The 25,862-nt window shown below is 39.9% G+C and overlaps 1 protein-coding gene across 1 annotated transcript in view; it reads right to left on the reverse strand.

Annotated features, from left to right (window-relative positions):
* Positions 1 to 3,548: 3,548 nt before the first annotated feature.
* Positions 3,549 to 25,862, reverse strand: part of LOC115783246 (suppressor of tumorigenicity 14 protein-like) — a 28,267-nt gene continuing 5,953 nt past the window's right edge. The window contains exons 3-19 of the mRNA XM_030733984.1: positions 24,164 to 24,309; positions 22,506 to 22,576; positions 22,072 to 22,265; positions 17,507 to 17,542; positions 17,061 to 17,289; positions 16,522 to 16,658; positions 16,102 to 16,199; positions 14,477 to 14,577; positions 13,197 to 13,330; positions 12,984 to 13,088; positions 12,049 to 12,153; positions 11,414 to 11,518; positions 10,681 to 10,806; positions 10,412 to 10,595; positions 5,915 to 6,186; positions 5,328 to 5,461; positions 3,549 to 4,024 (exon numbers count right to left, since the gene is read on the reverse strand). Coding sequence (XP_030589844.1) covers positions 3,863 to 4,024; positions 5,328 to 5,461; positions 5,915 to 6,186; positions 10,412 to 10,595; positions 10,681 to 10,806; positions 11,414 to 11,518; positions 12,049 to 12,153; positions 12,984 to 13,088; positions 13,197 to 13,330; positions 14,477 to 14,577; positions 16,102 to 16,199; positions 16,522 to 16,658; positions 17,061 to 17,289; positions 17,507 to 17,542; positions 22,072 to 22,265; positions 22,506 to 22,576; positions 24,164 to 24,309 — 2,339 coding nt within the window. The 3' untranslated portion in view covers positions 3,549 to 3,862. The remainder of the gene's footprint in view (positions 4,025 to 5,327; positions 5,462 to 5,914; positions 6,187 to 10,411; positions 10,596 to 10,680; positions 10,807 to 11,413; positions 11,519 to 12,048; positions 12,154 to 12,983; positions 13,089 to 13,196; positions 13,331 to 14,476; positions 14,578 to 16,101; positions 16,200 to 16,521; positions 16,659 to 17,060; positions 17,290 to 17,506; positions 17,543 to 22,071; positions 22,266 to 22,505; positions 22,577 to 24,163; positions 24,310 to 25,862) is intronic.

The following is a 25,862-nucleotide window of genomic DNA, read 5'->3' on the forward strand; positions in this document are numbered from 1 at the left end:
AGCCTGACAGGAGGAGGAGACTGGGTGCCGCAGGTGGACCGCACGCCTCATACCTGACCCATATAGTTCCCATCAGCCACTGCGCGGCCAAACTCACGAGAATCGGTCCAGAGCCAGATGAGTATGCGTCTGTGCGTCACACTCACCATCAGGACCTCGCTGCAGAAAACTCAACACAACACACAAAATACAAGTTTCGTCTCAATTCAATTTAGTTTTATTTATACAACAGCAAAACAACACAACAGCTGCCTCAGAGCGTTTTATACTGCGCTTATTACAAACCCCAACAATCAAACGACCCTCTATGCGCAAGCATTTGGCGTTTCATATGAAAATGAAGTAATAAAAACAAACCAGTTTTCGCTACACTGAAATTTACTGTCTTGTAATATAACTAAGAGACACCAGAGGGCAGTGTTTCATCAGGTTTTCCTCTACTGACTCAGATTTGCTGATGAAGAAAGCATGACGATGTCCTTCATCATTACTTATTACTGCTTACTATTCCTTTATTTATCTATTTCATATTTTATTTATTATGACCCTGGAACATCCTTTTAAAAATGTTTTAAAAAGAAAACTGAACAACAGAATGTGTTCTTCATATCTGTTCTATTCTTTCAATGATGGCATTTTCACTGATGGATATCCATAAAGAACTTTTCTATTATTTAACTCTAGCCCACAATATTACGTAGTTAAAAAGGTTACTAAATTCATCAGCTAGTTCAGGCCACGTAAATTGCTAATCAATTAAAATTATACTTATTAATTACAAATCACTGATATGTATTCTATTAAATAATGAATTTCTTTCCACCAAATGGATCATTTTTCAAGCCTTTTTAGAAAATGGAATATTGAAACTGAACTATTACTTTTATATATACACAATGATATTTTAATAAAGTTTAATTCTTGAGCTTATTATTGTGCAGTAACATTGAACAATAACACAACGATGCAGCCCGATGTGGGGACCCCTTGTGACAAGACAGTAGCTGAAAAATACTTTCACTGGATATTAATAAAGAATTTATTCAGAGTGCAAAGTCATTCAGGTTTGATGCAAGAATGACATATTTCAAAGGTATTCACAATCAGAATAAATGACAATCAGACCAAATAACAGCATAAATCAACCATGAGAACAGAAAAATCCTTAAAAAAAAACAAGATAATAAATGTAAAATTTTAATAAAAGGTACAATGACAATATTACACACAGAGGTGGAGATCTTCTTGGAGTCAGGTCAGGACACACACACACGCACACCAACACAAGGCTAGAAATTTCCTCTTTTGGATTTTAAAAACTCTAAAATATGATTTTAAATTTGAATTAAAAATTAGATCCACATGAACAGAAAATGGCATATATAGTTTTATGTTTATGTAGCATCCTCTTTAAAAAAAACAATCAAAATGAAAATAAGGAAAACAAACATTTGCTGAGATATGAATTGTGTGTGATTTTTGTGTAGGATTTGTAGTTTACTTTGCATTATTGAGAGTTAATAATTTAAAATACAATTTCAATTTTAAATAGAAAAAGATGGGGAATTATCAACTGTAATTGTTCACACCTGAGTGCCAAATTTCATTGCGTTAGATGACACATTCACTAAGATATGAATTTTAATATTTAGGTGATGATGAGATGAGGATTTTGTAACATTTTTAAAAAATCTTTGGTGACCTTCAACCTTTAAAATGAAATCATATATTAATGCCATCAAAATGTGGTGTATTTCAGGCAGTACAGTGCATGGCCATGCTATTCGTGTAGTTTAGTGTAGTTGTACACTGTGTTACAAACATTTATGGGAGAAGTTTATTTTGTTGGATCAGTTTATTGAATTCCTGAATTGCAGCTTTTGGCCAATTTGGAACACCAGGACCCCAAACTACTGCAAATACAGAATATTTACACACTAAACCTTGAAGTAAACAACAGAACAACAATTTTTAACTTAGGTTTTTATAATAATTTAGTTTTGAAACATAGTGGGAAGGTTGATTTCATTACCTTCATTGATTTTCAAAGGTTAGATCAAAAGTTAAGGTGTGTACCAGGGTTCTGTTTCACATGACTGTGATCTTCCTGATTACTCATCAGCATTTACTAAGTTTGCAGCACACAGTTTACTACAAATAGAGCTAAAGTTAACACTGAAAAAGCAGGTCTTTATTTCCAGCTTCCAAAGTCAGTCCATTTGCGAAGCCTGGAGGCAAAATTATTATACAAAGCTCATAACTGGTGGATAGTTAACCCTTTATTCAGGCCTCACTCTTCATGTGTAGAGACAAAAGCCCCAGAAAAGCTCTGGGGTATCAGATCTATCACCATATTTACCATTCACTATATCTGAAGATTCAACAACAAATGGGACTCAGATCTGACTCGGATCAATGTTGATATCTTAAAATGCTTAAAACTGCAATTTCATGCTGCTCTTGGTAGAATCCTGGTCATTACCGAAATTAACTTGCTGCATCTTTGGTTACAAATTAGTGCATTGTTAGCAGATCACCTGTAGAACTTTTAAAGCTTTTTTCATGGCGTCGTTCTAATTTGCCTGATTAGTAAATGGGCCCCTTTGTGTCCATTTATGAGCTCAGCAGGGTTTTCTTGTCGTTCATCAGGACAACAGCAGACATACCAGATACAGAGCACAGCAGACCAACCAAAGCTGCTCTGAAATAAGGAGTAAAATTAGATTCAAGGGGAAGCCCACTCTCACCACACACCAAGAGCTGCTGGTGTTAGAAACATAATTTGAGGTTGAAGTGCATTTATTATTAAGAACATTACGTTAGTAAATATCGGTTCACTTCAAGTATTCAACTGCTTTCTTCCACTTGAACCGGCCTCTTCAGCAGTACTAACAGTAACTGCTGTGAGAGTCAGAATTTAGAGTTATTGGTTGATTTGGTAAAAAGATACAAAAATTCGAAGTGCATGAAGTCAGAGAGAAACAATAATGTACTGACACCAATGAAGGCATCCAAGATAGATCTCCAGGCAGTAACTCTGAAGTAGCTTCAGGCAAACTACTTACCAAAAAAATAAATACACTCACAAACTCACGGTTTCTGATGCTCCTACCTCCGAGGAAATATGTATTCCAGACCAGACATCCTATCTAATTAGCATTAGATGGGACTTCCATGACCTGATGACTTGATGCAAATTTGCTGTTTCCACCAGCTGCTACAGGTGATGTTAACTTTCTCTCCTTTTTTTAACATTCTGATCAGTTCCTCATTTCTGTTTATTGTGTTCTTGTTTGTTTTAAGATTTATTCAATTCAATGCAATTTAGTGCCAAATCACAACAACAGTCATCACAAGGCGCTTTATATTGTGAGGTTAAAAACCGTACAAAAGTGTAGCCTAGCATATGCATTTTTTATTGTTTTTTAGTCACATGTCCAGTATCTTTAAGTTCAGTTACCGCAGCTATTTTGTTCATTTCTTGGTCACTGATAGGGACTAATGTAGTCACAGCTACTGGACCATGTGTGTGAATGTGTGTGTGAGACGCATGAGGCTGCAGGTATTTATTGAGGGCAAAGGAAGGACTCACAGCCAGCTGTTTCTGCAAAATCCCAAATTACGTTCAGTGACTCCTCAATGAAAGACTAAGACTATCTGCATTTTAACTGACATTTAACTGGGTATAATTCAGAGAAGTACAGAAAAAATACAGTCACATTCAGTTTCTGCTAGTATGATGAAATATGATTTGCAAACTAAAACAAAACAAAACAAAAAAACAGGTTTAAAAATTCCAACATCTGGCTCCATTTCCAAGAAAAATTCCCGTAATCCAGAAAACCTGCCCACCTTCCTGTTGCTACAGTCCACTCTTGTATTTTATCCACCTGCGGTAGTTGGTAACTCGGGTGTAGACGCCAGGTCTGTACATGAGACCACAGCCGTTCCCCCAACTTGTCACACCTGCCAGGAAGAAGCGCCCACTGGGGTTGGCGACAGACAGAGGCCCACCGGAGTCACCCTGAGAGTCAGAGGAGAGTCACAGGAGAGCCTGATTTTTAAAATCAATCAATTTACTTTGAAATATGTCCAACTGAGTCCCATTAACATATTAAATGTGTTTTCATCTTAGAGACAAAATAAAATTTAAGTGTTTTTTTTTTTTAATAAATTGTATAATTGAACTGTTTTGAAATCCACTGCTGGCAATATTCTATTTTTTAATATTGTCAGTAAATGTATCCAACTTATACAGAAATCATTTGCTCCTACTGTGTATGTCTCTGTGAGTTACTCACAATAGAGTCTCATGTTTACACCAAAAGTAGTACATTTTAGTTTGTATAGCCAATTTCCCCCAATTAACATCTATAAGGTTGTGAATATTTGAATATTTGAAATCAAGCACCCTCTCGGTTTTCCTTAAGGTTTAAAGTTTACTTCAGAAAACTGAGTTCTCTGCCACATTTATGATGTTGGTGCCTCTTGAGGCATATTGAATTAAATTAACTGAAACCTGTGATGGCTGTATGATACCACCCTCACAATAAATGTTACTTCCAGTATATTGTTTTTTTGTTATTGCATTAGCACTAACTAGCAAGTATATGTGTGCAGCCTTGTTGTATTCAGCTTGCTAAACAAGCTAGCATTAGCTAATAACATTTAATCTTTGCACCCAAATTTGATCGCTGTTGTCTCCAGAAAATAACATTTTTCAATTTAGTTAAACGCAATTATACGATCAAGAAAAGCCAATATGGGAGAAATCTGCTCTCTCTTTCTAGTCCCTGTCAGTACTCTAGCTGCAGCATTTTGGATCAGCTGAAGGCTTTTCAGGGAGCTTTTAGGACAGCCTGATAATAATGAATTACAATAGTCCACCCTAGAAGTAATAAATGCATGAATGAGCTTTTCAGCATCACTCTGAGAAAGGATGTTTCTAATTTTAGAAATATTGTGCAAAATGCAAAAAAGCGGTGTGTACATTTATACAGTATGTTCCAGATTTATATTCTAGATTTATATTTATTATCACAGCCACCGCCTTAACTGTATTCATAACAATTTCCATGTCGATACCATAAATTTATCTTTTTGGTTTTTATATTATCAGAGTGTTTTTGGTCTTGGTTTGAAATTTGCCGCTGGGATCAATAAAGTGTTTCTGCTTCTGAATATGCGTTTCGTTTTTTTTTAGATCCCCGTTCCGAAAACAGCTGCTCGCTGTAGAAACATCAGGAGGAACAGGTGGGGACTGTTTGCAGTAGCATATTATTTCATATTTCCTCTCACTAACACAAGCATGTGTAAATGATTTGTACCTGACAGGTGTCGACGCCTCCTGAAATGACTCCGGCACACAGCATGTTATCTGTGACTGTGTGACTCAGGAAAAGATCGCAAAACCAACTGTTGATGACCTTAACCTTCGCCTTCTGGAGGGTGGCTGAATCGCCTGACAGACAACAAAATCATATCCTGTAGAGTTCGTAGATGGATAACAAAACAGATGTTTGATCCTGTTTATGAGGTTCAAAAGGCAGGAAGTGATCTTAGCTTGTGACAAGCGGCTAAAAGCTTGAACTCATTCGTTTGTCTTCTATTTTGTTATCTCTTAAAAACCTTCCAGCAGTACACACTGTGGAGTGAAAAATATGGTCTGGACAGACACATCTTATGAACAGCTATATATCATAATCAATAAAGTTGTATTGTTGAACCTGGAAAAGTGAGATAGAATAGTGCAACATAAACCAAATGACCTCCACAGATTCAGTTTCTGTGGTTGCAGCTCGGCTCATTCTAACGACCCAAACATCTGTCTTCCTCTTTATTTCAGAAAAACAAAAACATCCTCATCACTTCCAGTGTGGAAAGATATGAACTCTGTTGATTATTATCAGCTCACCTCCCAGCATTGTACTCCCCCACCCGGTGATCCAAGCGTCTCGGCCTGATGGGAAGTAGTAGGTGGAGGAAGGCAGGCAGATGGGACTGATGTGCTGGGTTAGGTTGACGCTGGCGTCCAGCTCCATCAGAGCGATGTCGTTGTCATTGTTATATTTGTTGTAGAAGTAGTGAGGGATGATCCGCTTCACGCCCCTCTTTGCTGTCCACTCATTGGTCTCATTCTGCACGTTGAAGCCCAGCAAAGCCTCCCATTTGTCAGCCTGAGAGAGCCTGCATCAATAAAACAGGCAGTGCTGTCAACTAATACTTTGAATTAAAAAATATGACAGTTATTTAAAACAGTTATATCAGTTGTTAAGACTATAAATAGATAGTTGCTTTTAAAATGTATTTATACTTATATTTAAGGGGGTCACCTTTACTTTTAGACATGTGCTTTTAACCAAAGAATTAAACAGGGTGTGATGCTGAGGAAAGACAACGCAGCCTTTTGTGCATTTTCACCCCAGTTACAGTTTTTTTTAATGCCAAAATGTCATCTTGAACTGTTGAACAATCTAACAGTAAATTATCTGGGTTATTATAGTTTACACAAAGTTTGAATAAAAAAAAGTTTTCACATCTTCAAAAACAGAAACCAAAAACACAAATTCCACAGTGATATTGAGAAAATCCCAGCAGTCAAAACGACCCCCTTATGAGCAGCACTTGGTAACAGTGTAAAAGAAAAACTCCCTTTTCACAGGAAGAAACCTAAAGTACAACAGAGGTCAGGGAGGAGCAGCCATCTGCTGCCACCACCTGGGAGTGAATATAATAATTATAGAATGTGAAAAGAGGTGGGCGAAGAAGAAACACTCACTGCATCATGGGAACCCCCCAGCAGCCGAGGCCTATTGCAGCATAACTAAGGGAGGGTTCAGGGTCGCCTGATCCAGCCCTAACTATAAGCTTGATCATAAAGGAAAGTTTTAAGCCTAATCTTAAAAATAGAGAGGGTGTCTGTCTCCCGAATCCAAGCTGGGAGCTGGTTCCACAGAAGAGGGGCCTGAAAGCTGAAGGCTCTGCCTCCCATTCTACTCTTAAGTATCCTAGGAACCACAAGTAAGCCAGCAGTCTGAGAGCGAAGTGCTCTGTTGGGGTGATATGGTACTATGAGGTCTTTGAGATAAGATGGGGCCTGATTATTCAAGACCTTGTATGTGAGGAGAAGGATTTTAAATTCTATTCTAGATTTAACAGGGAGCCAATGAAGAGAAGCCAATATGGGAGAAATCTGCTCTCTCTTTCTAGTCCATGTCAGTACTCTAGCTGCAGCATTTTGGATCAGCTGAAGGCTTTTCAGGGAGCTTTTAGGACAGCCTGATAATAATGAATTACAATAGTACAGCCTAGAAGTAATAAATGCATGAATTAGCTTTTCAGCAGCACTCTGAGAAAGGATGTTTCTAATTTTAGAAATATTGCGCAAAATGCAAAAAAGCGGTCCTACATATTTGTTTAATATGTGCATTGAAGGACATATCCTGGTCAAAAATGACTCCAAGATTTCTCACAGTGTTACTGGAGGCCAAAGTAATACCATCCAGAGTAAGTATCTGGTTAGACACCATGTTTCTAAGATTTGTGGGGCCGAGTACAAGAACATCTATAGTGCAAATAGGACTGGTCCTAGCATGGAACCATGTGGTAATTAACCTTAATGTGTGAAGACTCCCCATTTACATAGACAAATTGGATTCTATTAGATAAATATGATTCAAAGCATGAAATTTAATGTTTAGGGTGTAAAATACTGATGTATTTTTAATAATAATAATAATAATAATACATTTTATTTATAGGCGCCTTTCAGGGCACTCAAGGTCGCCTTACAGGTAAAAAACAATCAAAAATGAAAAATAAAAAGAGCAAAAGAGAAGGCACAATTACAATTACACAATAAAAAAAATTGAAGAAAAGCAAAACAATAGTTAAGACCAGGATAAAATCCAAGAACCCACTGAGTCATAGGCCGAAAGCTTGTTTGAACAGATGGGTTTTTAGACGAGATTTAAAAAGAGATAAGCTGTTTATGACCTTTAATGGTTGCGGTAGAGCATTCCAGAGATGGGGTGCTATATGACAAAAGGCTCTAGACCCCATAGTTGCTAAATGGACAGAAGGTATAGTGAGGAGCAGTGACGAAGAAGAACGAAGTGGGCGTGAGGGAGTATAGTAATGGATTAGAGCAGCAATGTAGGGGGGAGCAAGATTATGAAGAGATTTGAAGGTGAGAAGAAGAATCTTGTATTTGATACGGTAGTCTATTGGAAGCCAATGTAGGTCCTGAAGGATGGGAGTAATGTGTTGAGTAGAGGAGGTTTGGGTAATGATACGTGCAGCAGAGTTTTGAACCATCTGGAGATTTTACGGAGAATTTTGAGTGGTAAACCAGCGAGAAGTGAATTGCAGTAATCCAGTCGAGAAGTGACAAGGGCGTGGACAAGAGTTGCAGTACTGGTAGATGTAAGAGAAGGACGGAGACGATTAATGTTACGTAAGTGAAAATAAGCAGACCGAGTGAGGTTTTTGACATGAGCCTCAAAAGAAAGAGTGCTATCGAGGATGACACCCAGACTCTTAACTTGGGAGGAGATGGGGACAGTGAAATTATCAATGGTGAGTGTGAAGTGATTGGATTTTGCAAGGGTGGATTTGGCACCAATCAGCAGGATTTCTGTTTTATCATTATTCAGTTTGAGAAGATTGTCAGAAAACCAAGATTTTATTTGAGAAAGACAGTCAGAAAGGGAAGGCGGGGGGAGAAGAGCATTTGGTTTAGAAGAGACATAGAGCTGGGTGTCATCGGCATAACAATGAAAATGGATGCCGTGTTTCCTAAAAATATGTCCTAAGGGTAATAAGTAAATAACAAACAGAAGAGGACCAAGGACAGAGCCCTGAGGAACACCGGAGGAGACTGGGGTGATGAATGACTTGGCAGTTTTGAGCTGTACATATTGGGTGCGACCAGAAAGGTATGACTGAAACCAAAGAAAAGGAATACCTGTAAAACCTAGTGAAGCTAATCTGTGGAGGAGGATTGGATGGGAAATGGTGTCGAAAGCCGCACTAAGGTCGAGAAGAATGAGTATGGTTAGGAGACCAGAGTCAGCTGCCATTAAAAGGCCATTTGTGATTTTAACCAATGCAGACTCGGTGCTGTGTAGAGGACGAAAACCAGACTGAAATTCCTCGAAAAGATTATTATTAGAGAGGTAATTGTAAACCTGGTTGGCTACAATTCGTTCGAGAATTTTAGCAAGGAATGGAAGATTAGAAATGGGCCGAAAATTATTCAAATTACTGGGATCAGCCCCTTGCTTCTTTAACAATGGAGAAATAACAGCTGTTTTAAATGGCGAAGGAACTTGACCAGAAGTAAGAGAGAGATGCATGATATTTGTTATAAGTGGGGACAGAGGTGATAAGCTAATTTTGACCAGGTAGGTTGGCAGGAGATCTAATTGGCAGGTGGAAGCTTTGGATTTCTGAATAATGGCAGATATTTCACTAGTGGATGGAAGCAAAAAACTAGAAAAAGTAATGTTAGGTGAATTACAAGAGACTATTTGGGATGAAGCAGGTACAGAAAGGCTCTGAGAGGCTAATTGCTTGTGGATCTGTACAATTTTAGAGTTGAAGAAGTTCATAAAATTATTGCAATATTCAGTAGTATACATATGACATGATAGCAGATGAGGAGGTTTGAGGATAGAATTTAAAGTAGAGAACAGTATTTTAGGATTTGCTTCAGCAGATGTAAAGAGATTGGCATAATACTCAGCCTTGGTTGTGGACAGAGCATTCTTATAGGCCTGAATATGGTTGGCATACATATCTTTATGAACCTTAAGTCCAGTCTTCCAAAAGAGGCGCTCTAGACGGCGACCCTTAGCTTTTAGGAGCCAAAGATCTGGAGTATACCAGGGTGCAGAATGAGAAAAATATACAGTTCGAGTTTTAACAGGAGCAATATCATCCAAGATGTTCTGAAGTCCACTATTATAATGAGTAACCAGGTCATCCAGAGTAGATAAATCATTTTTACTAGGAAGACTATGAAGTCTGTCAAGCAAGGTGAGATGATCGATATTTTTTACATTTCTAAAGGAAATAGACCGAGGTGAATTAACATTTGTTACTGGCAAGTTGATACTACTACTACTACTACTTTTGAGACAATTAAAAAGACCTTAAAAAATCAGTTAAATATATTATTTCAAACCCTAAAAAAAAATATGTGGTTTGGATTTGATCGAGTGAAACAGTCTCCACATATCTATTGATAAAGCCACAGGGAGGCATATTATGTGCTCTGGGAAGCAGTCTGGAAATTTTGAGGAGAGTGATTAAGGTGAGGTTTTAAAATTTTAGATGCCAGAACCCAGAGATTCAAGGTCACACTTTATCAATCACACAGCCCTATCACTTCAGAGGGAGGAGCTCCTACTTGTGTCTTCTGGTGTCTTGGACACAGTGGGCAGCAGTCAGCAGCCAGCGGTCACTCAGCAGAGAGGCTCCACACAGGTGTCCCAGCCCCTTGAAGTGCAGGCTCACCTGCCAGGGCCACTCACCCTCACGAGATGCCTCACCTCCCACAATACGAGTGTTCCGGTACAGACTCCTCCCACACTCTGAAAGCAAACACAGATTTTAATACACAAGTAACTAGAAATGTCAGACTGCAGCCGTCTGTGGGTGAGTGTGTGGTAAACGTACCACAGTCCGCTTCATCAGAGCCGTCCACACAGTCCTGCACTCCATCACACTCTGGGTTCAGTTTATTGATGCAGTGTCTGTTCCTGCAGCGGAAGCTGAACGTTGAGCACTGCTGCAACACAACAGCTGAATGACAGGAGACACACAGTAAGAAACTGTTATAGACAGATGTTGTTTAAATACCAGTCAAGGTATTTTCATGAAGACCATTCTTCTTTTTCAAGCTTGGTCAAACGCCAGGAGTTTGACATTTGTATTGTTGTGTATTTATTTATTTATTTAGTTTCTTTTTTTATCCTGACTCTTGACCAATTGTGTATTTTATTTTTATTTTTATATTTTATTGATGCTCTTATTTTGGGTGTTGACTTTTACCTTTGTGTATTGTTGTGTTTTATTTTTCCATGTTCAGCACTTTGGTCAGTGCTTGCTGTTTTAAAGTGCTCTATAAATAAATTGGCATTGGCTTTATTTTAGCCTTACTTCTTACATTCATACACGAGAACAGCCCCATCAAAGCTGGAGATGGAGCAATACTGGAAGAGCATATTGGAGACGGCTGCAGCACATAACAGCAATGCTCAGTGTCTAGTGGATCTAAGATAACCAAGCGGCCGGCATAGTATACAGGAACATCTGTGCCGAGTATGACCTGAAAGTCTCGAGGATAAAAAAACAAAAGCAACCCCTTTTTAGACTTTACAGAAAGAGATGTTTGATGGTTTGGACTCACTGCAGTTGAGCTCATCGCTGTTGTCTCCGCAGTCGTTCCTGCCGTCACACTGCAGACTCTTGCTGATGCAGAGGTTGCTGCTGCAATGGAACCTTCCCGGACAAGCTGATAAAATAAAATAAAAAATAGCTTTCATTTTGTTACATTTATTTGAAAAGAAATCCTCTTTAGGATCAGATGAGTTGAAGGCCTCGTACTCAGCAGTGAAGCCCTGTCAATGTAGGAGGAGTCTGAGTTAAAATTAATGGTCAGCCTGCTACTTTTTATAGTCACCATATATCCCAGTAAATACAAAATAGATCAAATAGATACATCAAATTTCAGTTTCTGTTGGAATCAACACAGTTTTCTTTGTCTGTTGTCTCCACGGTCATCAAGCCCATCATGCAGCCATAATTTTAGTTTACAGTGACTGTTTTTATTTTGTTGTATCTGAGATGCATTGGCCCCCAAGCTGAGACACAAAGAAAACCCAGCAATGGGTGGAATAGAAAAGAATGTGCTGAGAGAGACTGTATGTGGCTGTCAGTGCCTCCGAGACCATTTCCAGAGATTTAATCCAAATTTGTTTTTAAAGCTTTTTTAAAACTCTTTTTAGGCTTTAGAGAAAGAGATGTTTGATGGTTTGGACTCACTGCAGTTGAGCTCATCACTGTTGTCTCCACAGTCGTTCCTGCCGTCACACTGCAGAGTCTTGCTGATGCAGAGGTTGTTGCTGCACTTAAACCTTCCCGGACAAGCTGATAAAATAAAAAAAAAGCTTTCATTTGGATACGTTCTTCAGAAAATGCTGCAATCCTTTAATTAAATGTTTATTTGAAAATAAATCCTCTTCATGATCAGGTGGGTTGAAGGCCTCGTACTCAGCAATGAAGCCCTGGTTGACATCAGAGGAGTCTGAGTTAAACTTAATGGTCAGCCTGCTGCTTTTTATAGTCACATTTATCCCAGTAAGGGAGTCTCATCCCCAGTGAGACAGTCACTAATCATGGCAGCATAGGAACAAGTTCTGAAGCACAAGATCCATTGAGCCTGGAGTCTACCACATCAGGCAAGACCCCAGGTGCAGGCTGTGCAGAGATGCACCTGAGACAATCCATTACACAACAGCAGGGTGCAAGATGCTAGCAGGCAGGGCAGGCAGGGCATACATGGAACACAAGAAGCTCCATAAATACCAAGGGCTCAGAGAAAAGCTAGAAAGGATGTGGACAGTGACAGCAACAGTGGTCCCTGCGGTAATGGGAACACTCGGGGCATTGACCACCAAACTGGGAGAGTGGCTCCTGCAGACCCCAGGAACGACATCTGAGATCTCAGTCCAGAAGAGTGCAGTCCTGGGAACAGCTAAGATACTGTGCAGGCCCCTCAAACTCCCAGGTTTCTGGTAGAGGACCTGAGCTTGGAGGACAAAGACCGCCTGCAGGGCGATTGGGGAATATATAACTATTTGTGGCTCTCAGCTCTTTGGAGACCATTTCCAGTTGAGTTTAATCCAAATTTCTTTTTAAACCCTTTTTTAAAACTCTTTTCAGACTTTACAGAAAGATGTTTGATGGTTTGGACTCACTGCAGTTGAGCTCATCGCTGTTGTCTCCACAGTCGTTCCTGCCGTCACACTGCAGACTCTTGCTGATGCAGAGGTTGTTGCTGCACTGGAACCTTCCCGGACAAGCTGGTAAGATTTAAAAAAAAAAAAAAAAAAAGCTTTCATTTCATTACATTCTTTAGAAAATGCTGCAATCCTTTAATTAAATGTTTATTTAAAAAAAGTTCTCTTTACGATCAGGTCGGTTGAAGGCCTCGTACTCAGCAGTGAAACCCTGGTCGACGTAGGAGGAGTCTGAGTTAAACTTAATGGTCACCTTGTTACTTTTGATGGTGATCACTGTTCTCTTTAAGTCACTGCCACACAGCCTACAACAAAAAGAAATAGTTATTAATTGGACTTTTTATATACAGTATATGCACACACGTACACATAACCTAGTGCAACACAGTCTACAACAGAAAGGAACTGCTAACTAAATCTTTCAGTTGTGCACAGACACAGTTTGGCTCTGCTGAACAATAACGAACAATGATCCTCATCTGCTGTAGTCTGCATGTCAAAGTAATCTTGAAGAAGAAACTTAATCCTGGGGTAGCTCCTGATGCATCCATCAGAGTTTTAGGTTAAAGTGCTTATGAACGTGTGCGTGAATACAATTAAGAAAGTGCTTGAGTTTTCAAATATAGTAGAAAAGTGCCGTATAGTATATAGTACCAGTCAATTAACCAATTATGGCCAGTAGAAGAAGTTTCATGTCTTCAGTCATAATAACTTTATTTAAATTGCAAAGTTTAAAAGCAGAGTTTTAAACATGCTTTGACAGACAATCAAAAAGAGAATACTAAATTCAAACAAAGCCAGGAATAAAACAATAACAATCAAATAAATAAATGGAAGTCTTTAAGTCCAGTCCTTGTACCCGACCACTTTTAGAGGAATATTGTTTTTTGCTTGTCAAACCACTTAACACTGACCTGTGAATCATCCAAGTATAAAAAAGGCACATAACTCAAGGGATGGGCCAGTATTGTGTCTACATATAACCATCCACAGCGACAGTCATCCCGCCTCGGTGGCCCTCACCCAGAGTGTTAGAAATGGGCAGTTTAAGAGTCAGTATAAGTGCAGTGAGTCAAAATTTCAGGTTTCAGAACTCTCTAATCATTTTCTACGCTGGACTCTGTATGACGTCAGTAAGAGGGGAAAACCTTAATATGGTCATCTCGGGCACATAGCTCCACCCACCGCTGCTCTAACATTCTGTTTGTGGGAGTCGGTCCATTTAAAGAAAGTCAGTTTAAAGGGGGAGGAGCTTGTTTCAGACAGAACTGAGAGGCCACACAAAGGTCTACTGAAGTCACGGTGATGCTGGGGAGTTTTTGTCTTGATTTGAGATTTTCTGACTCACAGCTCTGCAGTCTAAATTTGGAACTGCTGCAATCATCCAATGACCATGGATGATGGACAAAACAGGTAAAGGATAAAGAGGAATTAAACTGCTGCTTACTGACCTTTCACCATTGATGTCAACATAATCATGGAGGCACCGTTTGCTTTGACTTCCCACAAAAAACTTTTTGAATCGAACCTTCACAAACTTTTCCTTTGCAACCTGAAAAACAAATGTAACATAAATGAGACATGAGAAATGATGCCTCCTGGCCGCCTCTTGGGTGACGTGTTCCAGGCATGTTCCACTGGGACGAGGCCACGGGGCAGACCCAGGACATGCTGGAGAGACCTCTCAGCTGGCCTGGGAATGTCTGTGTCCCCCCAGATGAGCTGGAGGAGGTAGCTGGGGAGAGGGAGGTCTGGGCTTCTCTGTTTAGGCTGTTGCTGCGACCCAGGACTAGCAAAAGAAGATGGATGGATGGATGGAACAATGAGCGAGTTGTCATCTGCATGTATGGACTTTGCCTTCCACATCTGTTTCAGTCATTCTTTCAACCCCTGGTACTTTTTCATTTACTCCTCCTTTCTGATGTTGCTGTCCACATCTATCACAACCACAGTCTTCTGCTCCTCGTCAGTCATCACTGTGTTTTGTTGGTTTTTCCAGCAGCTGCTGTCTGTCTGAGACTTGAAGTCCCAAAGTACCTTTGTCATGGTCCCTGGGTCTTGAATGGAGTCTTTTGAGTTTTGTGGTTTCGTTCTTTTGAATTGAAGATATGATTTATTTTCAGGTTCTACATCTTCTTTTCTATATGACCTTATTTCCTAGTGGTTTTGAATTTGTTTGCTTTGATACTAGTTCTTGGTTCCTCATTAAATTCATTTAGTTTGCAGTCTGTCTTAGTCCTGTCTCTGTGCCCTGTTCCCTTGATTGTCTGGTTTCCTGTTTAGTTGTGTAATGTTTATCTTATGTCCCTCTGTTTTCTTTGTCTTTTGTTCCCTGCCTGCTTTAGCTGATAGGTTATTCATTTCCTTTAGTATTTCTATTCAGTCCTAGTTTGAGCTCTGTGTTTAATCCTTAGTGTAACCTGCATTAAATGTGTTTATGTGTCAAGTCTTAGTCCTGGTCTCAGCGTTTGTTAGTTCTTGTCTTATTTTGATAGTCACTTGTATCTTGTGTTTTATATCTAGTTCTACTTCCCTCGTTTTGTCTTCAGTGACTGGTCCCACCTGTTTCCTCTCCCCTGGTTACCTCATGTGTACATATTGTTTGAGTCTTTCTCTGTTCCCTCTTGCTGTGTGTTCTTTAATTCTATGTCTTTCCTCAGATTCTTAGTTTGTACTCCTGGCTCCAGTGCAGCGCTCTCTGTATTTAGTATAATCTGTGTGTTGCCAGCAAATAAAACTGAGTATTTTTGAGTTCAGTCTTGTCTTCTGAGTCCTGCACTGGGGTCCCATTTATGCCTACCAAAGAGCGGTCCGTGGCAAACTGCTGTTCTAAACCACCAGGAAATGGGGACTTTTAAGGCACTTGATTGTGCCTGTCAGTGTATGCTGTCCAAGCTGGCATCTTATATTCTGTTATGTGCTGGACTGTCTCTGAGGCACCTTTGCACAGTCTGCAGCTTGGGTCCTGTGGACTGTGATAGACTCCTGCTTCTCTGTATGTGGTGCTGAGGGCCTGTTGGTGTGTCGTTCTTCTCACTAGAAAAGAAAATCAAAGGTAGGAATCTCGTGGATTTACCTCAATGTTCCAGACACACGATGTCTGTGGTGGGTAATTGGAGGGGAAAAATGGTGAAGAGAAAAGGCCTTTGTCTCCAGTCAGTGCGCCGCCACAACCTGAACAACAGACAGATCATCACTGTGGTCATCTTCCTTTTGTCATGATTATCAGAAGACCAGAAATGTCAGTAGATGGAGTTCACACTGACAGCGATCCCACTTCAGACAAAACATCTGACTGAAAAATTACTATTTTAACTTTACAATGTTTAAGCTGTAAACATCAGTCGTAACATTTCAACTACTTGACACGTGTTTCATGTATTTTCCTCACAGTTTTACATTTTCATGCCTTTAAGTCCCAGTAAAAATAAGTTATTTTCCCCACAAAAAAAAAAAATGAAGAAGTGACTCCAGCTCAGACGGAGTCTTGATTTACTTTGGTTAGTCAGAGGAATCTGGGAGTATTTTGCTCTGAAGCCGGGGAAGTTTTTCTCCTTGTTGGTGACAAACGTCAGTAACATGATGTTTCCAGAGGAGATGAAGGACAGTGAGTGGTGAGGGTTTCCACACTGCCTGAGGAATAAACACGGAGACAGAAAGACTGGTCAGTTAAGTAGCAGAGGGGGTCTTTAATCACTTTCAGCTGCTTTGATGATAATCAAACGACAGGCGCACTAGAGGGGCAACAATGAAGCAACTTCCCCCCAAAAAAACCAGGGGTGTTTTTAAAAGTGGACGTCGCTGACATTTTTTCCCTCCTCATCATTTCTGAATGTTTTGCGTTTGGCTAGGCTCAGTGTCATTGCTGGTAGAATGAGCCATTTTTTGAGCAGTGTATATTTAATGCCAAACATTTATATTAGTAATTCAAACTATCTTCAAATGTCTCTTGTCAGACCCAACCTTCAAAACCAAAACATTCAGTTTACTCAAACTGCGACAGTTTAAATTCTGGGAAAGTGATATTTGTCTCACTCTGTCAGAGCGTGTTTCTCTATGGGGGCCAGTGAATCATAGACTTTGATGAAGTCGTGCTGACAGTTGTTCTCCAGGACCAGATTGTGAAATTCGAGCCGGACTCGGTGGCCCGGGTCGGCCCGGAGCCTCCACTGCATGTTGATATTCGGAGGGTACAGAGAGCCTGGAAATCCCGGAGAATGCACATGACCCGGATTTCTGACGTGGATGTTGAAGATCTTCCTCTCTGAAAATATGTTGACAAAAGTGCAGATTTAGCCACAGTGGTGCTACAATCAATGAAGTATATTTAATCTACACCAGGGTACGAAGGTACACCCTCTCACATTTTGCGACATATTTAAACAGGCTCCTTTACATTATGAGCCAACTTAAATCTGTTTACATTTGATTAAAATTCAAACTTTGAACACAGGAATGCCAACAAGAAAACCAGATCTCACCAGCTAACGGGGTCGTGGTCAAGCGCTGATCCATAGCTGCAAACACAAAGTTAAATGTATTAGTAACATAGCACAACACAACACAACACAACACAACACAATGCCGACATGTTCAGATGAATATTGCTGAAAATCAAAAATATGTTTTTAATAATGTATTGTTTTATTTTGCTTTCATTCAATTTATTCAGCATTTTTACTCTATAGAGCCACATTATTGTACATATTTTACATAGTGATTTATTGTGTTTACTTTTCACATGTCTTGAATCCTTTTATTTAGATGTTTTTACTTTGATCTCCTTTTTTTGTTTAAAAAGGAAAGTGCAAAAAGTCAAGAGCAAAACACAAAATATGGGAGAAAAAAGATCCTATTTCATCCTCAGAGATTATTTCTACATAATCACTTTGCTTTTCTTTTAAAGTGCCTTCTTCAGCAGCTGACTGTTCACCCAGCTGAATTATTCATAACGTCTGCAACTAATCAACTTTGAAAGCTCACATCTGAGTTTATGTTGTGTCTTTGGAAGAAATAAAATCATGCAGTCTGCTGACTTTAGAGAATATGTGCAGCATTTCAGACAGATACAATGGTGCCTGACCGGAAAGAGACTTAAAAACAAATAAAAGGATTTTAAATTGGATTTGTAAATGAACTGGAAGCCAGTGAAGACAAGCTAAAATTAGAGCGATGTGCTGTCGCTTGGTTTCACCAGATTAAGCAGCATTTTGTACCAGCTGTAGGCGAGCAATGGAGGCCTGGCTAATTCACATAAAAAACACACTGCAGTATTTAAGATGAGATGTTGTAAAAGCGTATTATAGTTTCAAGACTGTATTTGGACAGAAGAGGCTTGACTTTTGGCAACTGCCGCAAGTGAAAAAAAGCAGGATTTTACCGCTGTGTCTACCTGAGTATCGAGTTTTAAAGTCAGATCCATTTTCACATCTAAATTTGTGATAATGATTTTTATCATGGGGCCAGAGAGGAAAGGCAGGGCGATACTGCTGGTGCTACTGGAACTACACAACATAATTCAGAAACTTTAGTGCATCCAACCCCTGATGCTAATAAGGCAGTGGAGGAGAGGCTGGTGCTTCAGTGGAATATAGACCTGACAATTGTTGGCATAACAATGAAAAGAAATATATTTTTGAATGGATGAATAGAATGGAGCATTGTGATTAAAACTCATGTTTGCATGATTTTGGTCACTGTCACTAGAAGCTCATTTAATATGATAATAGTTAAATTAAAGACTGTATTAACCACTGGAAGCGACATTCATCTTTAAAATATCCAAATGCCTGTCAGATATACTTTAATTTAAGATTTGTCAAACAGAGAGTACAGTGCTCCAAATTTAAAGACTAATATGTGAACTTAGATAATTTTTCGCTTTTCAAAATACAGATATTCAAAGACATGTGGCTTCTTCATGGAGTATGTGTGTCTTCCTGTCTAAGCTGCCATCTGTTGGTGACAGTTGAGTGATTACCAGTTGGAAGTAAACTGGGAGTCTGAACCAGTTCCTTACAGAACCACCATGTGCCCAGAAAGCACCACTTACTACAGGTTCAGGAACTCATCCACAAAGCAGACCAAACAAAAGGTGAACACTGCGGGGTACTCATTCACCCACATGTGTTGATGAGTGGATGAATGTGTCCTATGGTGCCTTTGTCTTTGTGTGTGTATGCATGTGTGTGTGTGTGTGTGCATGCGTGCGCAGCCTTTGCGTGTGCGGCCCCTGTGCGTGTATGGTTGGCCCTGGGTCCGGGGCTTTTTTGTTTTTTTTTTTTTGTGTGCCTTTATATTTTATTATAGATGCACACACACAGACGCACACCCCGGGACTTCCTGCCTGTCTGCTCCGGTGTTGTTGGGCCATGAAATTTAAAACTAAAAATGAATAACAGGAGCCTATAATACAGCTCGTCTTGGCACAGCAAATCTGGCACAGAGCATGTAGACAATAATTTTGCTTTGCTAATTTTGCTGTGAGAAATCGGAGTCATTTTTGACCAGGATTTGTCCTTCAATGCACATATTAAACAAATATGTAGGACTGCTTTTTTGCATTTGTGCAATATTTCTAAAATTAGAAACATCCTTTCTCAGACTGATGCTGAAAAACTAATTCATGCATTTATGACTTCTAGGGTGGACTATTGTAATTCATTATTATCAGGCTGTCCTAAATAGGGTTTAATATTTTTCCCGAAAATGACATGAATCAAATCCCGGGAAAAGACGAGCCATTTCCCGGGAATCCCGGGAAAATTTTTTTTTTTCTTTATTTTAATTAGGCCTTCTGTAGCCTGTGTCGGGCTTAACCTATTCTGATATTGTAGAGGTAGCGTTCCAGCTATGTCCTGTTATGCCCAGTAGGGGGCAACGTTGGCTTGATTAATGCAATAAAACCTACATCTCGGCATTGGAGTGCTCGAGCTATGCGGTGTTGTATCGTTCCTCAACACTCCCTTAAATATAATTTGAATATTCCTCCATTGTTCATGGAATTATACCAAGAAATTTTACAATTGCTGGTGCAAAACAATACGGTCCATCTCCACACAGCATTGATAATGGCTCAGACACTCGCGCTGTCGTGCACACCGTTCCACCAGTGGAACGCTGTAATAGTCATTGAAAAGTTAACTACCGTACTACACTATAACATGACATAACACAGGGCCTTGAGTAATGCACTACGACTTGGTCATTGCCATTTTGGCAACAACAATTTTATAACGCCGTGTCTAAGAGTTAAAGTAGGTTCATTGTGAATCGTCTTTTGAAAAACTAGCCGCCAATCCTTATATCCTTAAAAATATACATTTTACTCAACTCCATTTTAAAAGCGAAATATGTTAAAGTAATCTATTTCATGATAATTTCTTCACACATTAGGCCCGTGTCCTAATTCATGATTGTGAGTTAGCAGCTGCAAACGAGGAAAAGAAACACTCGAAGTTAAACAGATATTTCTTTATTGTTCAGGGCAGGCATATTTTATAGGCTATATAATGCAATATAACAATATATAATAATATAAAATTATATAATACAATATACCTTAGGATAAACACATTGCCTACGATTTCAACAGTAAAGAGGAAAAAAGTACAACTGTGTAATACCTCTATTAAAACGCTTGAGATGAAGGCTGAAGCCTTAAACGGAGGCTGAACGTGCCTGAAATGAAGAGTAATGCTTCTGGCATTAAACGAACCCTTCTCTCAATACTTCCTTAAATGTAACATTCTGAAGCTTTCTTTTCTTTCGCGCGACTTTTTTCCCCGGTTTCCCGTCTTAACGTTTCCCAGGAAACGGGAAATGGTTCTGATCGCATTTCCCGGGAATCTCGGCTCCCGGGATTAAACCCCAGTCCTAAAAGCTCCCTGAAAAGCCTTCAGCTGATCCAAAATGCTGCAGCTAGAGTACTGACAGGGACTAGAAAGAGAGAGCAGATTTCTCCCATATTGGCTTCTCTTCATTGGCTCCCTGTTAAATCTAGAATAGAATTTAAAATCCTTCTCCTCACCTACAAGGTCTTGAATAATCAGGCACCATCTTATCTCAAAGACCTCATAGTACCATATCACCCCAACAGAGCACTTCTCTCTCAGACTGCTGGCTTACTTGTGGTTCCTAGGATACTTAAGAGTAGAATGGGAGGCAGAGCCTTCAGCTTTCAGGCCCCTCTTCTGTGGAACCAGCTCCCAGCTTGGATTCAGGAGACAGACACCCTCTCTATTTTTAAGATTAGGCTTAAAACTTTCCTTTTTGATCAAGCTTATAGTTAGGGCTGGATCAGGTGACCCTGAACCATCCCTTAGTTATGCTGCTATAGGCCTCGTCTGCTGGGGGGTTCACATAATGCACTGTTTCTTTTCATTCATCTTATTTACTTTGTTTATACTCCACTCTGCATTTAATCATTAATTGATATTAATCTCTGGCTCTCTTCCACAGCATGTCTTTCTCTCCTCTCAGCCCCCCCCCCCCCCCCCCCCCCCCCCCTCTCAGCAGATGACCCCCCCTCCCTGAGCCTGGTTCTGATGGAGGTTTCTTCCTGTTAAAAGGGAGTTTTTCCTTCCCACTGTCACCAAGTGCTGCTCATAGGGGGTCGTTTTGACTGTTGGGTTTTCTCTGTATTATTGTAGGGTCTTTACCCACAATACAAAGCGCCTTGAGGCGACTGTTGTGATTTGGGGCTATACAAATTGAACTGAACTGAATTGCTTGCTAAAGCTTCTGGTCAGGATATGTTTAAAAACAAACAAACAAACAAACAAAAAAAAAACGGTGAACTAGAGGAAATAAATACACGTAGAGCTGTAAATGGTTAAGTCCTCACAGTCAGCTAAAGCTTGAATGCTATTGTAATACTGGTTAAGATTACTGACTGCAAGTTTTGAGTCTTTAATGATTTGACATGAACTAAATCATGGTAATTTCCATAAAACATGGAAGCATTGTTTGGTTAATAAAGTTGCTAACAAATGATTAACAAACCTGTGGAAAAGTGTAAACTGAGTGAATCTGTGAGCCATCAAACCTTGTGCGGTGATGCTGCTGATGTTCAGAGTGTCTGTGGGTTTCTGCAGCCCTTGTCCCTGCTGATCCCACTGACTTCCCGTGGGAGGTTCCACAGATCCAATGGCTTCATCCAGCGAGGTCTGCTGAGGGACGGGGACATCAAACTCTGACTCGTAATACACCACAATGCTGTCATCACCGCTGTCACCCTCACTGCAGCACAAGTACACACACAGAGGATTTATACAGATTTTATTTTTGAAGGGCAACATTTAAAAAAAGAGTTCAACATTTTGGGCATAAACCATCCACCACATTAAAACTGCCTGTCTAATAGCTCACACATAAAGTTGGGAACTTTTACACATAGCGCATACAAACTGTCTCAATAACCAGATTCGAGACCTCCTGTGGCCTTCAGTGGCAGTCAGTCAGGTTTGTGTTTCACAGTACCTGAAGGCCTGGATACTGTTGTGGTTGAAGTATTTGGCCAGCACTGAGTTTTTGGAGTAAATCAGTTTCAGCTGAAAGAGAAAAAGGTCACATGTAATTACACCTACTTCCTTTGATTACCTCAACAATACAGAAACACACAACAAAAGAAGCCGCAGAGCAGAAGTGGTTTGTGATAACATCAAGATTACAATACAGATTCATAGCACACAGTCATTTAGCAAAACGGACCATGTTGCAATGGATTTTTTGGGCAGTTAATCCTAGATATTATCAGCTACCTCCTGCTAGCACACGGTTGGACTTGGATCCTCTTTTGCCTTCAGAAATGCTTTTTTTTTTTGTGCCACAGGTGAAACAAGATGCTGGAAACATTCCTCATTTTGATCCATATTGACAGGATACAGTTGACCCAGTTGCTGCAGGTTTTTTAGCAGCACATTAATGATCCAAATCAGATTGTGATCTGGTGACTTTATCTACAGTGAATTCATCGGCCCAGTTTCCCGTACAGGGATTATGTCTAATCCTGGACTAAATACTTTTTCCTATTTTGGGCTTCATTGACTTTTTCCTTTTAGTCTAGGACCGTGCTTAATCCATGACTGGGAAACTGGCTGATCATGTTCAAGAAACCAGTGACCTGGTGCATCGTCCTGGTGAAAGCAGACATCAGAAGATGGGTACACTGAGGTCATATAGAGATGGACGTGTTCAACAATACTCAGGGAGGCTGGGGTGTTTAAATGGTGTTCAGTTGGTACTGAGGGGCCCAAAGAAAATATCCCCCACACCATCACACCCCCACTACCAGCCTGAACTGCTGGCACAAGCCCGGATGAAGATGTGACGTCCTGTTGTTCACCCCAAATTCTGACTCTAACTTCCAAATATTACAGCAGAAATCAAGAGTCTTCCTGCCGGGGAATGTTTTTCCAGTCTCATACCGTCCAGTTTTGGTGAGCCAGTGCAAACTGTAACCTGTTTCCTGGTCTTGGCTGACAGGAGTGACATCTGCTGTGGTCTTCTGCTGCTGTAGCCCACCTGCGTCAAGGTTCAGTGTGTTATGCATTCAGAGATTATTTTCTGCATAACTTGGTTGTAACCAGTGGTTATTTAAATTACTGTTGCCTTCCTGTCAGGTCATTCTGACAGAAGGCCTGTGACCAGTAAGCCTGGGGATCAGTTTGAGATTAGAACGTTGCAAATATTCTAATCTCAATCATTTTTTCCACTGTGCTCAGCAGATTTATTAGATCATTCAGCGTAAAGCTGATGCCCAGCTGCCTTAAATTAACAGCACTGGTTACCAAAATTATTTTTGTGTGTCTGTGATGTTTAATCCACTAGAATATTCAAGCTTTTTAATCAAAATTATATTTTTAATGCTTAAATATAATCATTGTTGTTATCCATACATTTTCAATTCTGTTTTACAGAAAAAGCATCAAGAAAATTGTAAAGCATGTTATTTTTTCACTAAGATGCCAAATTATAGTTAAAAAAATTGTCTTATGAAAGGTGGTCTAATAAATATGTAAGCACTCCATATTTCATACTATTCTTCTGTCTCTTGACAAACCAGGCCTCACGAATTCTACATGTGACACAGTAAATGCAGAGAACTCCCATGATGCTTTGAGTCTGTAAAGTCTCACCTGTTGGCCGACCTGAGCAGACAGGTTAGCAAACTGAGCGCTGCTGGGATCTTCGTACTCCGGCAGGAACCTCTGGTTGTCGATTCTCATGGAGCCGATGTAAGTTCTCTTCACTGGCTCACTGATCTCCACTGATTCTTTGGGTGCTGAAGACACACAGAGATGTTTCAAATATTTTAATAAACAATGTGAACATTTTTCTTTATTTTATTCATATTGAAAAAGCTCATTTTAAACAGTCTGTCAATAAAGACTGATGCCGCTACACTAAGCTGTTTACAGAAAGTGCCCCAAACAAGGTCTTTAAAGCCTTTACACACCGGACGCGTAAAGTTTGTGCGAATGTGTTAAAAAATATTTCTCAGACTCACCTGTTCTTAATTCAATTAATTTTTTTCACGCATTTTTATGAAGAGGATTTGTTTTATGAGGACAAGTTTGCATCCAAACAAATTGGAATTTCGTGTCGTTTTAACGCAACGCGTCCGGCGTGTAAAAGATTTTATAGCGGACATCGGGATTTGTGTGATCATAGAATCATGTGATGTAATGAAACTGCTTCATGTTTGTGTAGATTTCTGGTGAAATTTCTTTTTATTTTAAAAAATATTAAAACACACCTGAAATAGATCTGGACACTAAAACACTGTTTTAACATAACTTCTCATAGTCAAGCTTTTTTATGAAACTGCATCCTGCAGACTTCATATGACCCTAAACCTGGGTTGTGCGGTCACTCATTGCACTAATAAGGATCATGCATGGTTTGACAGAAGGCTGCTTGAGGCAGACAGGATTTTACGATGGACAAACATTAGAGCAAGAAGGTGAAAGCTCAGAGAAGGACATGTCAGCTGTTAAGGACCCAGAGGAGGGGCAAAATAGCAAACCTGAAGTCCATTATGAATAAACAGTATTGTCTAAGCTAGAGCTCTGAAGTTATGCGCTTTAGTTTCTCAACTGCCGTATAAGACACCATCTCCTGGTCTCAGCAGATGGAGGCAGCCTTGTTGAATTCTGTTTAAGAGCATTCATACCTTCCTGAGGGTTTTATTCTCTTCCTCTTATCAGAGACATCAGGGCCCTATTCCAGGAAGCAGGTCCAACAAACTCCGAGTTTATAAACAGACTCTGAGTTGATCAACTCTGAGTTTCCTGTTCCAGAACAGCTGATCAGAGTCAGTTCAATCAGCTCTGAGTATGATCACCCTGATTTAGCGCGTGCGTGAGTAAGGAAAGAAAGCCATCATCAATGGAGCGCTGATACCAGGAGTCACCATGGCAATGGGTAAATAAAGAGCGGAGCCTCCATTTTAATCCGATGATGGAGGATCGCACGTGTCAGTGTGGAGCGTGACGAGTCACTTTAATCAGCCTGACCCACTCTGACATCATCACAGACAGAATAAAAGTTTGTTATCAAATATATCATTTCTTTATAATGTCTGCTGTCCTCATTTACACAACTTGAATCTCCATCAGATGAAGCTGAATCCTAATTTTACATTTAATTTATAAAATCTGATTATTGAGCCTGACGGACAAACTGCAGGAGACAGAAAGTGAAGATAAAACTGTGGAGAAACATCTCAGAGTTTACTGACCGACCTGTGTGATAGAGACTGAGACAGCAGCAGACCCCGGGGGGCTCACCTCAGGTCAGTTTGTTACTTAATAAAAACTGTTTTTGCTGCAGTTT

This window comes from Archocentrus centrarchus, chromosome 7, assembly GCF_007364275.1.
Source record: "Archocentrus centrarchus isolate MPI-CPG fArcCen1 chromosome 7, fArcCen1, whole genome shotgun sequence".
Lineage (NCBI taxonomy): Eukaryota > Metazoa > Chordata > Actinopteri > Cichliformes > Cichlidae > Archocentrus > Archocentrus centrarchus.